Source organism: Protopterus annectens, chromosome 3.part1 (genome assembly GCF_019279795.1).
Source record: "Protopterus annectens isolate FY-2018-M chromosome 3.part1, PAN1.0, whole genome shotgun sequence".
Lineage (NCBI taxonomy): Eukaryota > Metazoa > Chordata > Ceratodontiformes > Protopteridae > Protopterus > Protopterus annectens.
This window is the reverse complement of record NC_056732.1, coordinates 1,106,245,988-1,106,261,138: the sequence shown is the minus strand read 5'-3', so window position 1 is coordinate 1,106,261,138 and position 15,151 is coordinate 1,106,245,988. Positions and strand designations below refer to the sequence as shown.

Below are 15,151 nucleotides of genomic sequence, written 5' to 3'. Positions count from 1 at the left end.
ATTGGAAATGCAGGGGATTGTATTTAAGTGTTTCAGTATGTGTACTTTTTATTCTGAAGAAGTCTGTTATACTGAGATGAAAGCACTAAATACATTTTAAAATCTCTTTGGTGGTGTTTTTGACTTCAGACCTTCTACTCCATGTTTATTTTATATATATATATATATATATATATATATATATATATATATATATATATATATATATAAAATCAACTTATTCACACCCCCACCAGCAGCAGTATCCTAGAACTGATCATTGCCAACATGGGCAATATCTTCATTTCCTCGTTGGTCAGATCCGACCACAAGCTAATCACTCTAGACATCCACATCCTGCCCTCACCCCCAATTAGAGAAACCACCGTAAAAAACTTCTCCAAAGCCAACTTCACACTTCTTAATACAGAAGCGGCAAACTTCATGACATCCATGCAGACGGACAATAGAGGTACGACTGCTGAATCCTACACAAATACACTTTATAAACACTTACACGAGTGCATGGATCATGCTATCCCTAATAGAACCAAGATGCTATCCTCCAATAAAAGGAAGCCAATCTGGTGGTCCTCTGCTATAAACAGACTCTACAACAGAAGAAAGAAACTGTTGCAAAAAAGAGTAAAATCCCCTGACTGGAGGAACTCCCTGCTCAACCTCAGTAATATGCTGAGATCCCTCATAAAATCCTCCGAAGCTAGTTACGAAAACAAAATTGCCACTGACTCTAAAGACAACCACAAAACATTCTATAGCTATGTCAAGAATCTCAATGGCAACACTCAGATCTGCTCTGAGTTACAGCACAATGGCACTAAATATACAGAACCAACTGATATTGCCAACATCCTGGCAGATAGGTTCAGTGCTAACTTTACTTCCCACTCACCTCCTAGAGGGCCCATCTCTATACCGGAAGAATGCATAGTTCCTGTAATCACAGCTGCACAGGTAAAAAAACACACTTTCCAAAGCCAAGAACACAGCATCCATGGGACCTGACAGTATCCCAGGCTGCGTGCTACACGAACTACAGAATGAACTGGCACCCTACCCAAGTACCATGTTCAATCATAGCCTCACCTCAGACTTTGTGCCCACTGAATGGCGCACCATGATGGTTATCCCACTCTACAAAGGAGGAGCCACGACGGACCATGGGATCTACCGCCCCATTAGCCTGATGAGCCTGGTCTGCAAGGCCATGGAACGTATCATCATGGAACTCATAAACAAAGACATTGGTAATCTCCAAATTCTGGACCCTACCCAGTTCAGGTTTGTAAAAGGCAGATCAGGTCTCCTAAACCTGATTGACTTCTTTGAAGCAGTCACCAAAGCCATAGATGAGGGTAAGGTGGTTCACACAGCTTATCTAGATCTCACCAAGTCTTTCAACACCATCCTCCATTCTGGAATTATAGATAAGCTCACTAAACTAGGTATAAATCCCTACGTCACAAGATGGGTTGCCAACTGGCTCAAGGACAGAACCCACACTGGGAAAGCAGACTCCAAATCCGACTGCACACCAGTGACAAGTGGAGTACCACAGGGTACAGTTCTGGGTCCTCTCCTGTTTGGTATCTACTTCTCTGAAGCACAGGCTAACACAGAAGGTCTTTGGCTAACAAAGTTTGCAGATGACTGCAAACTAGGAGCCATAATCACAGCTCCTAACGATGTGAACATACTACAAAAGGGCCTCACTGAAACAGATGCCTGGTGTCAAAGCCATGGCCTGAAGCTCAATGACAAAAAGTGTATTGTCATCCCCTTTGGTAAAAACTCTGTACCCATGAACTACCACATAACTGGTCGTCTACTTAACGCCGAACGTGTGATGAGACCTTGGGACACAGGTGGACAGTAGTCTCTCCTTTGATAATCACATCACCACAGTGGTCAGGAATTCCTTCTACATGGCTCACCTCATCATGAAAGGTTTCTCATCCAGAAAAAAAGAGGTCATTGTTCCCCTCTACTCATCACTCATTAGACCCATTATAGAGTACAATGCCCCTTTTGGTATGTGCCTCACAAGACATCTACAACAACTGGAAAGGCCACAGAAATACCTCACAAAGAGGATTACTGGCCTCAAACAGATGCCGTATGCAGACCATCTCAAAAAACTACAGCTTTACTCCATCGCATATCGCCTACTCAGAGGCGATCTCTGCCTAACATACAAAGCTATGTCAAACCCAGACTGTTGGACATGCTCCACTTAAAGAAATCCCAATCCCTCCGAGCTACACGCTCTAGGGACCTAAACCTTGTCATCACAATAAGCAGAACATGCTGGAGGGATAGATTCCTGTCCCAGAGACTTCCCATACTCTGGAACAGACTACCTATCTATGTCAAACAGAGCTCCTCATTAGCACTCTTCAAGAAAAATCTTGATGATTGGATGGGAAATAGGAAATTCACCCCAGGGATCACTTCTGTGGCTCTGCTCAACAGGGGCACAGGAAAATAATTTTCTTGGTGGCAAAAGCCAGGGTACCTTTTTGGCTAGGCTTATGTAGGCCCTAGGGCTAATTAGCCTAGTACCTACCTATGAACCTATAAAATCATCATTTCTCTCCGTTTCCTAAATTAATATTATGTGTGCATGATTACAAACAAAAACTGGAATTATTTGGCTATCAAACCAAGAAAGAAGAAAGTTGCCAAATATTACTGGAGCCACGAATGTCGGAACCAATATTTTATTAAGCGCATACAAAATCCACTAAAAACACATTTTCGTTGATGGAAACATTAGTATACCCTTCTTCATTAAATAAAATTTCATTCATCATTACTAATGTTTCCATCAACGAAAATGTGTTTTTAGCGGTTTTTGTATGCGCTTATTAAAATATTGGTTCCGACATTCGTGGCTCCAGTAATATGTGTGCATGATTATTGTAATGTCCTTGTATGTGTAGCCTGTTTTTTTTTTTTCTTGAGCTTTTCTCAATAATTGTCTGCTAAAAATGGGCTCTGCAGCTACCCAGTCAGGCCGTCCCATTAAATAAAGGCACGATGCCAGTGTAATCTTATGGGCTAGGCTTGTAAAGGCTCCAGGGCCATTAGCCTAGTACACACCTATGAACCTATAATAATAAACGTTCCTCTCTCAGCCCAAGTAAAAAAAAAAAATTATGCACACATATATACACACACACCGATATTTATATATATATATATATATATATATATATATATATATACACACACACACACACACACATAGTTAAGTTTGTTTTGCGTACCTTGATGAAGTTTAACAGAAACATAAGAAACCTGTAAATATAGAGATTAGTGTATCAGTATCTAATTACTGTTTCCTACTTAATCAATACAAGATTTAAGAATAGGGAATCAAAATGCAAAATAATGTAGTAGATTGAAAAAAACTCCATAAGTTGCCATTTTATTTTTTTCAGTGAAAGTAAGAACCTTGGAGATAAAATATTTATAGGTGTGGGGTTATAAATGTTTGGGGACAGTTTCATTTTTTAAATATGCTGCATAAACCAGGGCTGTTTTGCTCTCATTTTTATAGTGCTGCTTGAGCTTGTATTCTGCATGTTTGTGGTGTTTCATAAAGTTTCACTTCTAAGCCTGCTATTTTCATATGGATATGAACTTTCTGTATTACTAAAACCACTTAAAAATCACAGACTCGCAGCATTGTACATAGAGAAAAAAACAGAAGGAATTAATGCCATCACAAAAGTGAACAAGAAACCATTCAACCAGTATCTTACCCTCACCCCCTTATTTATGTATACTAACTCCATGGCAATACAACCATGGAAAGGTCAGCAACTTTATAAGCTGTGCTGTTTGATAATAGCAGTTAATTGTTGTTAAACTTGGGGCTTTGATAAGGACGGACTTCAGTTTAATTTTTTTTTGTATTGCAGAACTTGTTTACAAATGTTTTGTTCAAAGTAGCTTTGTTAAAACAACATGTTTTCCTTTGTTCTTAATTCAGTCTGCTTTTTCACTTTGTGCTCTGTCAGTCATTTCCAAGCACTTCTGCACCAGATCATTTGCGAGGGCAATTAGTTTCCATAAGCCCTCTGCCCTGTACCTGCTTCCACTGTCCAGTTTGCACAGGATGATGGGATGTTGTCACCACTTGTGTCATTGTTAATCTAACAAACAATGAATGACTGCCTTTTTCTCTCAACTAATGAATCCTAGTAGGCTTGATGTTGTCATTTTCATTCCTTCTCCAGTGAATGGGTCTCTGATCCAACCCCCGGATCCAACTCAGCTGCATTTTTCTAGATTCTAATATATGACTCTTGAGCTCCTTCCCTTACCCCTGACCACTGCAGTACCCTAGATGTCTGCTGCTCTAAAGATTCGGTGAGGATTGCATTCTCTCGAGCTCAACATCTTGATTTCTTTTGGGATAGTGAGTAAAAACTTCAGAGTTTAACTTTCTTTCTTGTTTATAACCTTTTTATAGTATGCTCTATACCCACTAGGTTAATTTGTCTTTCTTTACCATCCTTTGGTATTCTTTCTTGCCATCGCTGGTATTTTCCATTTTTTTCCTTTACCTTATGTGTAAGGTATCATTATTATTATTACCATTATTGATAAAACTTTTCTTTACTGGTATATTTTAAAAAAAAAATCTTTCTTTTAATTCTCTGTTTGGACTTTACTGGGCTTAGTTCTCAACTATGGCTGACAAGCCTACTGGATTTAAAAAGTGCACTTCCTGTGGGCACAAGATACCCAGCTGTAATGCCCACAGGGAGTACATCTATTGTTTAGTCCCTTCCCACCTTGAGATTTCTTGTACTATTTGTTCTTGTTTCAGTGGCAGAGCCATCAGTGATCATTGGAACAAGCTAGTGTTTAAGGGGGTCAGAAATCAAAGTCCATGGAGTCCAGAAAGCATAGAAAATGGTCTTCTGTCAGGTTTCCCACATATTCTCTGACATTGGATCCACCAACTAAGATTTCCAAACCTTGGATCCAAAACCCTCTGATTTGAAGCCTGCTATTTCAATGTTTCCTCAGCTCCGAAGCCCCTGCTTCTCTCCAGAGCCATTGTCTCCTAGACTAAGATCTCCTTTCTTACAGGAGACTGCTAGAAATTCTTCTCAACCTCCTTCTACTTCCTCTTCAATCAGGTTTTCCTGAAGTCTTTCCAGAGCAGAAGTGGATAGGATAATGAGAAAACTCCTCAGAACACAGATCCAGATGGGGGTCTTACCAGCTCCAGCTCCCATCAGATCTATGAGCCTTAAACATTACTCCTTTTCCGATCCGACCTTCTGTTTCAAAGCCCTCATATCTGAGATATCCAAGAGTCAATTTGTTGAATCCGAAGTTGCTTTTATCATCAACTCCAGCTACTTCCCTGATCTGTTTGGCTCTGACTCCCCTTGAGCAGAATGTATCTCAGAAATGAAGCATCAGCATCTGATCCGAGGGAATGACTTTGACTCTGAAGCTTTTGGACCTGTCGCTTCCATACTGCACAGCTGAGCTCTGACTCCTCACTCGCAGTGGAGGGTCAGGGGGCGCTCTGGTTCGTCTGCTCTCAGAGTTTCAGCTCTGGTCAGATTGTCCTTGGATTCTCCTTGTCCCTGTGCCTTTGAGGTGGTGGAGAAGGGTATTCTCTCACCCAATAAAAGTCTCGACTCTTACCTGTTCGGATCTTATTCCTGTTCCCACTTTGGATCCTGTGTGAGAGTATTTTCATCATATGCCACAGGGACAGCCAGTCCATAAGAGCTTCCAGGCAGTTCCAGTCAGGAAACTCCTTGCTTCTTCTGACACCTCTCCAGAGCACCCCACTGAAGAGTTCCCCCAAAAGAGGTTGTGCAAAAGGAGGCATTTAGATTACCCTTGGGAATCTTTGACAGAAGACACAGATTTTGATGAAGGGGAAGGATCCCCTAGATCTCCACCAGAAAACATCGTCTTTGGAGACATTCCTGAAATCCTGCACCAAAAAGGTGGTTGGTCTTCCCATACCTCTTCCCAGGAGGAGTAGATGTTCCTAGAAGCCTTTAAGTATGTCTCATCTACATCTTGGATTACCCCCCAGCGGATGAGCTTATAGTGCTTGTCTCCTGCCGAGCATGGAAGGAACCAGGTACCCAGATAAGATTTATGGGGCACCTACAGACAGTATTGGAGTAAGGGAATCCCCATAGATGCCATGGTTGTTGCAGAAGCCAAAAAAAGGAGCTGGCCAAGCAGATCTCCTCTGTCCATCTCCCTAATAGAGAATGTAGGGTGTTGGACAGGTACAGTAAATGAGTTTATGTTCACCGACCTTTGACGTACGGTCGCTAAACTACCTGAGATGATTTAGTAGGTAACAGAGGACCTTGATTAAGGAAATGTCTAACTCTACCCCTGGGTCCATATCAGCAGAGGAAGAGAAAACGTTTTCTTCACAGTTGGCCACCCTGCAATCTATATTGAATTGGCCACCATACAATCTATAGTGAATGCATCCGTAAGGTTAATTTCTCAAATCTTTCATGCAGTTGTAGGTTTCTCATGAGCCACAGGTTCAGACATAGCCATTAGGAGACATCTCTGTATGCGATTGTGTGCCTTTGAGAAGCTCTTTAAAGTGCCATTCATCAGTGCTCCCTTTGATGGATCTTCTCTGTTTGGGCCCACTGTTAAAGAGAGACTTTTCCGCAGTGAGCAAAATGGAAAGACCTTGTCTGCTGTGGGAATTCGTTTTTCTACCCGCAGAGACCTTTTCCTAGAAATCAGCGCGGTGGTAAGAAGATGTAGTTGTGGAAATCTCAAGAACCTTTTCAAGAATCACTCTGAGATTTTTCTCCCAGATGCAGAGATGGAAATAGGGTTCCAAAATTCCTTCTAGAGTAGACCCTTTCAGTGCTCCTGAAAGGTTGCCCAACTATTTTTCTCTGAAGACAGTTGGGGGGGGGGTTGTCTTTGCACCCAAAAACCTGTGCAGCCATCACAAAAGACACATGGGTGCAAAGAATCATATCTAGTGGATATTCATTCCCCTTTTACACGTTCCCTCAATAAAAAGAAAATGTCTCCCCCGATGTTCCACCTAGTCAGTTGGAGTCAGCAGCTCTGGAGATTCAAAAGCCGCTAGACAAGAGTCTTCCAAGAGGTCCCACCAGACCATAAAGGATCTGGATTTTAATCGAGGTTCTTTTTAGTGCAAAAGAAAACAGGGAACCTGAGACCTATCTTGGATCTCAGTTATCTGAACCAGTTTATAAAAAAACTCCAAATTTTGGATGGTCACAGTTCAGTCCATTCTGCCTCTGTTACAGAAGGATGTCTGGATGTGCTCTGTAGATCTTCAGAACGTGTACTATGACATAAAAATGAACAGAGACACTTGAAGATACCTGCGCTTCCAGCTGGGAGACAGCCATTATCAGTTCAGAGCTCTGCCCTTTGATCTCACCACAGCCCCAGGGTGTTCACCAAATGCATGGCAGTGGTAGCAGCTCATCTAAGGCTACATGGTTTCAGGGCATTTCCTTATTAAATGACTGGCTCCTCACCACATCAACCAGGCATCTCTAGAAAAAGCTAAGGATTAGTTACTCCAGTTATCCCAATCTCTAGGAATCACCATCAATCTTTCAAAGTCCCACCTTCAACCAGTTCAAGGCTTGGAGTTTATAGGGGCTCATCTAGATACAGTCAATCATCTCGCTCTCTTACCACAAAACAGAATTCTCACCTTGAGATTGCATGTCATGCAGGTTTTTTTCTCACCCCTCTCCTCCAGCAAAACTGATTCTCAAAGCTCTAGTATCCATGGCTGCTGCACTTAACCTTGATACCTACTGCTCATCTTCATATGCAAATCCTCCAGTGGACTCTGGTAATACAATGATCCTCCTTCGACAGCCCTTGCAACATCCTGTAAAACTGTCTTGGGTTTGCACTCCCTACTATAGTAGATTCAGTCCACTGAGATTTGACAAGGACATCCCTTTATCCTTCTTCCCCCAAACACCATGTTGACCACAGACGCCTTCCATTCGGACTTGGGGGGGCATTTCTTGGGATGGACTGTTCAAGGCACGTGGTCCCAAGAAGTGACCAAATTGCATATAAATGTGTTGGAGATGAGAGTGGTCCTTTTAGCATTGTAGGCCTTTCATAACTCTCTTCCTCTAGGGACAGTCGTTCTCCAAACAGGCAATATGTTAGTAGTTTGGTACATCAGCAAACAAGGGGGAACCAGATCTTACCTCCTTTGCTGAGAAGCAGTGAAAGTTTGGCAGTAGGCATCTTTCTCCAACTGCTTTCTTGTAGTGATTCACATACCAAGGAAATCCAACGTTCTAGCAGACAAGCTCAGCAGAACTGTCCTGATGCCTCACTAGTGGTCTCTCAATCAGTCAATAGCAAACATGATCTTCCACAAATGGGGTCAACCTTATTGCGATCTATTCGTCTCTGTCCTGAACAAGTGCAACAGGTTCTCTGCCCTAATTCCCCCCACAGGGACAGCCAGTGAGAGATGCTGTAGTCCACATTTGGCCCTCCGGTCTTCTTTATGCTTATCCTCTCCTGCCTCTAATCCCCAAATTCCTTCAGAAGCCACTCCAGTTGAAGATCAAGGTAATCTTCATTGCCTCTTTTTGGCCTTGGCAAGTGTGATTTCCCTTCCTATGGTTTCATCTACTATGTCCTCCTTGGACAGTGGACCTCAGTCCAGACTTTCTTTCACATCCATCAGGACTCATCTGGACATTGCAGGTCTCAGGTTGACCGCATAATTTCTCCAGTTCCAGTGGTCATTAACATACCAGGCTTTTCTCTCCTGTTTGTCAAATTTTATTTTCATCTCAGAAGCCTTGTACAAGAAATATTTATAAAAGTAAATGGAAAAGGTTTTCTTTTTGGGCTCAACTGAGAGAGAATCGGATCTTTTCACTGCTCCAGTCCCACTGTTTTAGATTTTCTTGCCTCTATTTTTCAAGACTGGGCAAGTTTCTCCACCTTCCAAGTTCAGCTGACAGCCATCTCTAACTTTCACATCAGAGGTAATGCTTTCCCTTTAGCTTCATCCAAAATATGTAAGGCATTTCTTAAAGGTACCTTTTTACTTAGACCCCATATAAAGGATCCCACTCCACCTTAGATCTTACTGTTGTATTACAAAGTTTAGTACAGTCACCCTTTGAGCCCTTGGCTACAACAGATCTCAGTTTTCTTTCTTGAAAAACAGTTTTTCTTGTGGCTATAACTTCTGTGAGGTGAGTGTCTGAACTCCCAAGTGCTCTCTCCAAAACTGTCTTATTTATTTTTCCATAAAGACAGGGTTACCTTACTTATTAATCCTTCTCTTTTTTACACAGTTGTTTCAGAATAAAACATCAGTCAAGTCAACAACTTGCGAGTTTTCTTTCCTAAATTTCACAATAAAGGAGAATACATGCTTCACCTTTTAGATGTACATAGGCAGTTTCATTTTCATCTTCATAGGACAAAACAATTTAGAAAAACTGATCACTTGTTTGTTTCCGTCACCAGTAACAAAATGGGAAAACCAGTTTCAAAAACTACAATAGCCAAGTGGATAATGGATTGTATTTCTCATGTTTACTATGCGAGAGGTTTAACCTTGCCAAGACAACCAAAAGCACATTCATCTAGGTCAGTGGCTACGTTGGCTATCTTTTGGGACAGAGCTTCTATTGATGATATTTGTGCAGCTGCCACTTCATCTAATGCTCATAATGCAATAAAGATTGCTCATTACACGTTTGGATATCCTCTCCAGAAACATGGCCGCATTTGGTTCTGTGGTTCTCCGGAGTATCTTTCCATGAAGGCCACCCAAGGCAGCTGGGGACTCTGTCCCATTCATTGAGGAATGAATGCAAATGACAACTTCAGATATGAAAGTTATGTACTCACCATACCTATGAGTCTGTGAGTCCATTTTCATTCTTCTTCAACTACCCCTCTTCCCCCTATCCATGTCTTTGGGAGTGATCTGATGAAGATTTTTGTTAGGAAATACAGTTCCTGTTTGAGATCTTGTTATGTTATTATTTCACTTTTTCTGCATTAATGTAATAATGTTTTATATTTCTAAGGTAGTGTGGTAGCAGCAAACTCAGTCTGATGTATTTCACTTGTCAGGGGCATTATGGCTAAAGGGAGGAGCTCGGGATTCTGATCCTAGAATCTAGAGAAAAGAAGTTGAGTTGGATCAGAGGGTCAGATCCAAAACCCATTTGTTGAGGAAGAATGCAAATGGGCAACATAAATTCATAGATGTCTTTCTATTCCCATGTTGCAGTATTCAACATATGGGTTTGGTCCTCTTGCTTCGTGAACATCCGGCCAGTATATAAAAGTTTTCAGTCCCTGTATGGTGCATGGGACATCTGACGTGGCTCAAAGAATGTGAGCCATAAAAGTGACGTCTGCATGCACCAGCCCTCAGAACTTCTCAGCCGCCAGTCGAACTCCAGGTGTTCCTGCCTTCACGGCCTTTGTATTGAGGAAGAATGAAAATGGACAACACAAATTCATAGTTATGGCGAGTACATAACTTTCATTTATTTTAAAGAACAGATGAGGTCTTCCACAACCCTGCTACAACTCCAGATTTATCCTAAAATCAACAATCTCATAGAATGGGCAACTAGTCTGAGAAGGGTGTTAAGTTGGAATGAGGCAGAGACAGCTCAATTTTCTCATTTTCTTTGGGAATTTATAGACATAGTCATGCTCACATGCATATTTTGTAGCTGTTTGGTTTTCATATGAGGAGGCAAGCTGATTTATCTCTATTCTATCTTCCTTTGCCTAGGAACAGACAGCAGCCATTGAACCCGTAGTTTTCTTTGGTCCCATCTGGCCCTCCCAGGAACCAGATCTTTTCCTGAAGTTCAATTCACTGAGGTTACAGACTGAAATTCAGACTCTTCACCTTTAAAATGGACTTGTTTGTTTTCATTGGCAGTGTAGAACACTGGAATATATTAAGTAATTTGAACTGAGAAACAAAACTGTGTTTGTTGGTTTACACTTGATAGTAGCCAAAATGCCAGTTTAAGATACAGTAATTCACACATTTTTATTTTACCCCCTAAAATGTTCAAAAATTTGTCTGCGATTTTTATGCCAACCATTTCGTACATTTGGCACAGTGAAGTACTGCAGTGATGGGTACCATGCTGTGGTAGTACTACAGTTCTGTAACTGTTGAAATGAAGGAAATGTTTTGTCTTAAGTTGTGAAAATAAAATACATTTGCTGTCCCATGTGCTACATTTTCTGCATGTAATGGAAGCAAGAAGCAGGTGGCTAGTCCTAGGCATATTAGCTAACCACCCTAAAAAGCAGTGATATCTTTAAACATGAAGTAGTGTGTTTGAACATGAGAGTGATAATAGGAGCTTGCATGTATCCTTTACGTTAGCACATTGCACATCAACATAGGGAGATGGTTAAGTACAAAACAGAATTCAACCATGTCTGTGGTATGATGTAGGCAGGAGCCATCCATTAGGTCTAATTTCTAGGCACCAGTAACATTGGAGAAGACAAAATCCTCTCTGAAGAGGAAGAATTTACCTCATGTATAATGGTGTACTGGAGAGCAGTGGTGGGAATGAATGGGTCAGTCCATGGATGGGTACATCAGAGCCCAAAGACAGCACAGGGAGACCTGGACTAGGATTGAAGCATTAGAAAAATGAAACATGTTTATTAAAATGCATTTGGATGTCAGATCCATAAGTTCTCTTAAGGTATTCTATTTATTCTTTTTATGTAGTAGGATTTTAATGTGTATACATGTTTAGGGTCCAAAACAGATAAACATTATTGCAGTGTTGGAGAAGTTCTCTGTATTACATTGCTGTAATTAACAGTATTAGTATGATTTGATGACTGTGTTTGGGGAGGATACAAGAAAGTTCAGTGTTAGAAACATAGTAACTGCATTTTTCATTTCCTTTATTCTGTAGACTGCCAATCAGCATATTTATCAACCTGTGGGGAAACCAGGTAAGTCACCCATCAACTTACATATGTTGTTTTTGAGGGGAATTCATTTCATATAATTTCTTTAGAATGAATTAATTGAGTGTATCTTGTAATTTCACTAGACTCTGTATGATTTAGTTTATCTTTTGTGTTGTATTTTCAAAGCTGAAAGCCAGGGTTGTCTGTTACAGAGTAGTTAATTTACACGCAGTCTAGGTCTGGAACTGAAATTAAGTTTGGGGTGTGGGATTCAGGGGGATATCAGACAGCTTTGCACTAATGTAATGTTTTTGCTTGCTTTAACTCGGATTACATTTTTAAAGTGTATACATTTGCTTCATGTTTTCAAAGTGGTTTTGACTGATGTGCTTATAGAATGTTAATACTACAGTACATTGTCTCACACACACACACAACCCCGATGAGCATTTTCTTTCTCCCTGATTTCTTGTTTTTTGTCTGAATGTTTGACGACAAAGTTCTCACCATGAAGAACAGAATTGTCTATCAGCAGTTCTTGCATTGGGAAAAGTAGTGTCAGCTGTCATTTACCAGTTTTTTTCTGAAGTTTATGTACAACAACCAGTTACAGAAATTTCTGCTGCCTTTATTTCCTGCTTTTACACTTCACTTCACCTGTAGAGTACCTTTTTTGCTTTGAACATTATACATATATTCAGATCATCAAACAAATTTAAATACTAAATCACCCAATGATTAAATGGACTTCCAAGAACGTAAAATATGAGTATAGCAATAACCAAACAAATGACAGACACATGGCAACCGTAAAAAACTTTCAATAAACCAATGCGAGTGGGTAAGTGCTTTCACCACTACAAGTGGCATCTTCAGACCATATAACTCACAAAAGCAATGACAAATACTTAAATAGATAACATCAGCTACTCACTTTTTAAATAAACCAGTAAAATCCACAGCAGTCACAGTATTTCATTCATTCAGTGTTAAACTTGTGCCTTCCTTCATTATCAGCTGATAAAAACAGATAAAGCATGCTACATCGTCAAATTCAGGAAGCAAGCTCTTAAAACAACAGAATTCATATATTGCATGCATCAAAATTCAAAGTTGCTACAATTATAAATACACAGTATAAATAGAAGCATATAACAGCAGAGATAAACATTTAAATAAAGCAACATCAGCTACTCACTTTATACTTTTTTAAATAAGCCAGTAAATACACAGTATTTCACTCAGTACCGAGCCTGTCTTCTTCCATTACCAGCTTCACAAAGGAACTGGCTTATTTTAAAAAAAGTAGGAAGTGAGTAGCTGATGCTACTTATTTAAATGTTTATCTCTGCTTTTGTTTATGCTATGTATTTATAATTGTAGCAACTCTGAATTTTGATGTTGTTTTAAGAGCTTGCTTCCTGAATTTGATGATGTAGCATGTTTTATCTATTTTTATCAGCTGATAATGAAGGAAGGGCACAAGTTTAGCACTGAATGAATGAAATACTGTGACTGCTGTGCATTTTATTGGTTTATTTAAAAAGTGAGTAGCTGATGTCATCTATTTAAGTGTTTGTCTTTGCTCTTGTGAGTTATATGGTCTGAAGAAGCCACTTGTAGTGGTGAAAGTGCTTACCTACTCGCACTTGTTTATTAAAGTTTTTTATGGTTGCCGTGCGTCTGACTGTCATTCATTTGGTTGTTGCTAAATTTAAATATTAGACAAGTATTAGAAAAAGCTAACCCAAGTAAACATAACATGCAGTTTTTAAGTGATGATTTTATTTATTAAGGAAAAAAAATATCCAAACCTACATGGCCCTATGTGAAAAAGTAACTGCCTCCCTTGTTAAATCATGAAGCAACTGTGGTTAATCACATTTTTGGGAAAGCTGAGTTCAGTTTCACTAGCTACACCCAGGCCTGATTACTGCCAGACCTGTTGAATCAAGAGATCACTTAAATAGAACCTGTCAGACAAAGTGAAGTAGGCCAGAAGGTCCCAAAAAAGACATCATGCCGCTATCTAAAGAAATTCTGGAAAATATAAATATTTATATAAATAAAATAATTCTGGAAAAGATGCGAAACAAAGTAATTGACATCTATTTGTCTGGAAAAGGTTTCAAAGCCATTTCTAAAGCTTTGGGACTCCACCGAACCACAGTGAGAGCCATTATCCATTATCCACAAATGGAGAAAACATGGAACAGTGGTGAACCTTCCCAGGAGTGGCCGGCCTACAAAAATTACCCCAAGAGCACAGCGATGACTAATCCAAGAGGTCACAAAAGAACCCAGAACAACATCTAAAGAATTGCAGGCCTCACTTGCCTCAGGTAAGGTCAGTGTTCATGACACAACCATAAAAAAGAGGCTGGGCAAAAATGGCATGCTTGGCAGAGTTCCAAGGTGAAAACCACTGCTGACCAAAAAGAACATAAAGACTCGTCTCACTTTTGCCAAAAAACATCATGATGATCCCCAGGACTTTTAGGAAAATATTCTGTGGACTGACAAAACAACAGTTGAACTTTTTGGGAGGTGTGCATCCCGTTACATCTGGCATAAAAGTAGCACAGCATTTCAGAAAAAGAACATCATGCCAACAGTCAAACATGGTGGTGGTGGTAGTGTGATGGTCTTTGGCTGCTTTGTTACTTCTGGACCTGGACGACTTGCTGTGATTGATGGAACCATGAATTCTGCTCTCTACCAAGAAAATCCTGAAGGAGAATGCCCAGCCAACAGTTTGTGACCTCAAGCTGAAGCGCACTTGGGTTCTGCAGCAGGACAATGATCCAAAACACACCAGCAAGTCCACCTCTGAATGGCTTAAAAAAAACAAACAAAAAAAAAAAAAACAAAATGATGGTTTTGGAGTGGCCTAGTCAAAGTCCAGACTTGAATCCAATTGAGATGCTATGGCATGACCTTAAAAAGGTGGCTCATGCTTGGAAACCCTACAATATGGCTGAATTAAAACACTTCTGCCAAGAAGAGTGGGCCAAAATTCCTCAACAGTGATGTGAAAGACTCCTTGCCAGTTATTGCAAACGCTTGACTGCAGTTGTTGCTGCTAAGGGAGGCACAACAGCTATTAGATTTAGGGGCAATTACTTTTTCACATAGGGCCATGTAGGTTTGGATAGGTTTTTTTTTCCTT

At 40.3% G+C, this 15,151-nt stretch overlaps 1 protein-coding gene across 13 annotated transcripts in view; it reads left to right on the top strand.

Moving 5' to 3' along the window:
• PTK2 (protein tyrosine kinase 2) overlaps positions 1–15,151 on the top strand; it is a 4,250,095-nt gene that overhangs the window by 3,883,962 nt on the left and 350,982 nt on the right. For all 13 annotated transcript variants that reach the window (XM_044067250.1, XM_044067257.1, XM_044067247.1 and 10 more), the window contains one exon: positions 11,985–12,024. In XM_044067250.1, coding sequence (XP_043923185.1) covers positions 11,985–12,024 — 40 coding nt within the window. The remainder of the gene's footprint in view (positions 1–11,984; positions 12,025–15,151) is intronic.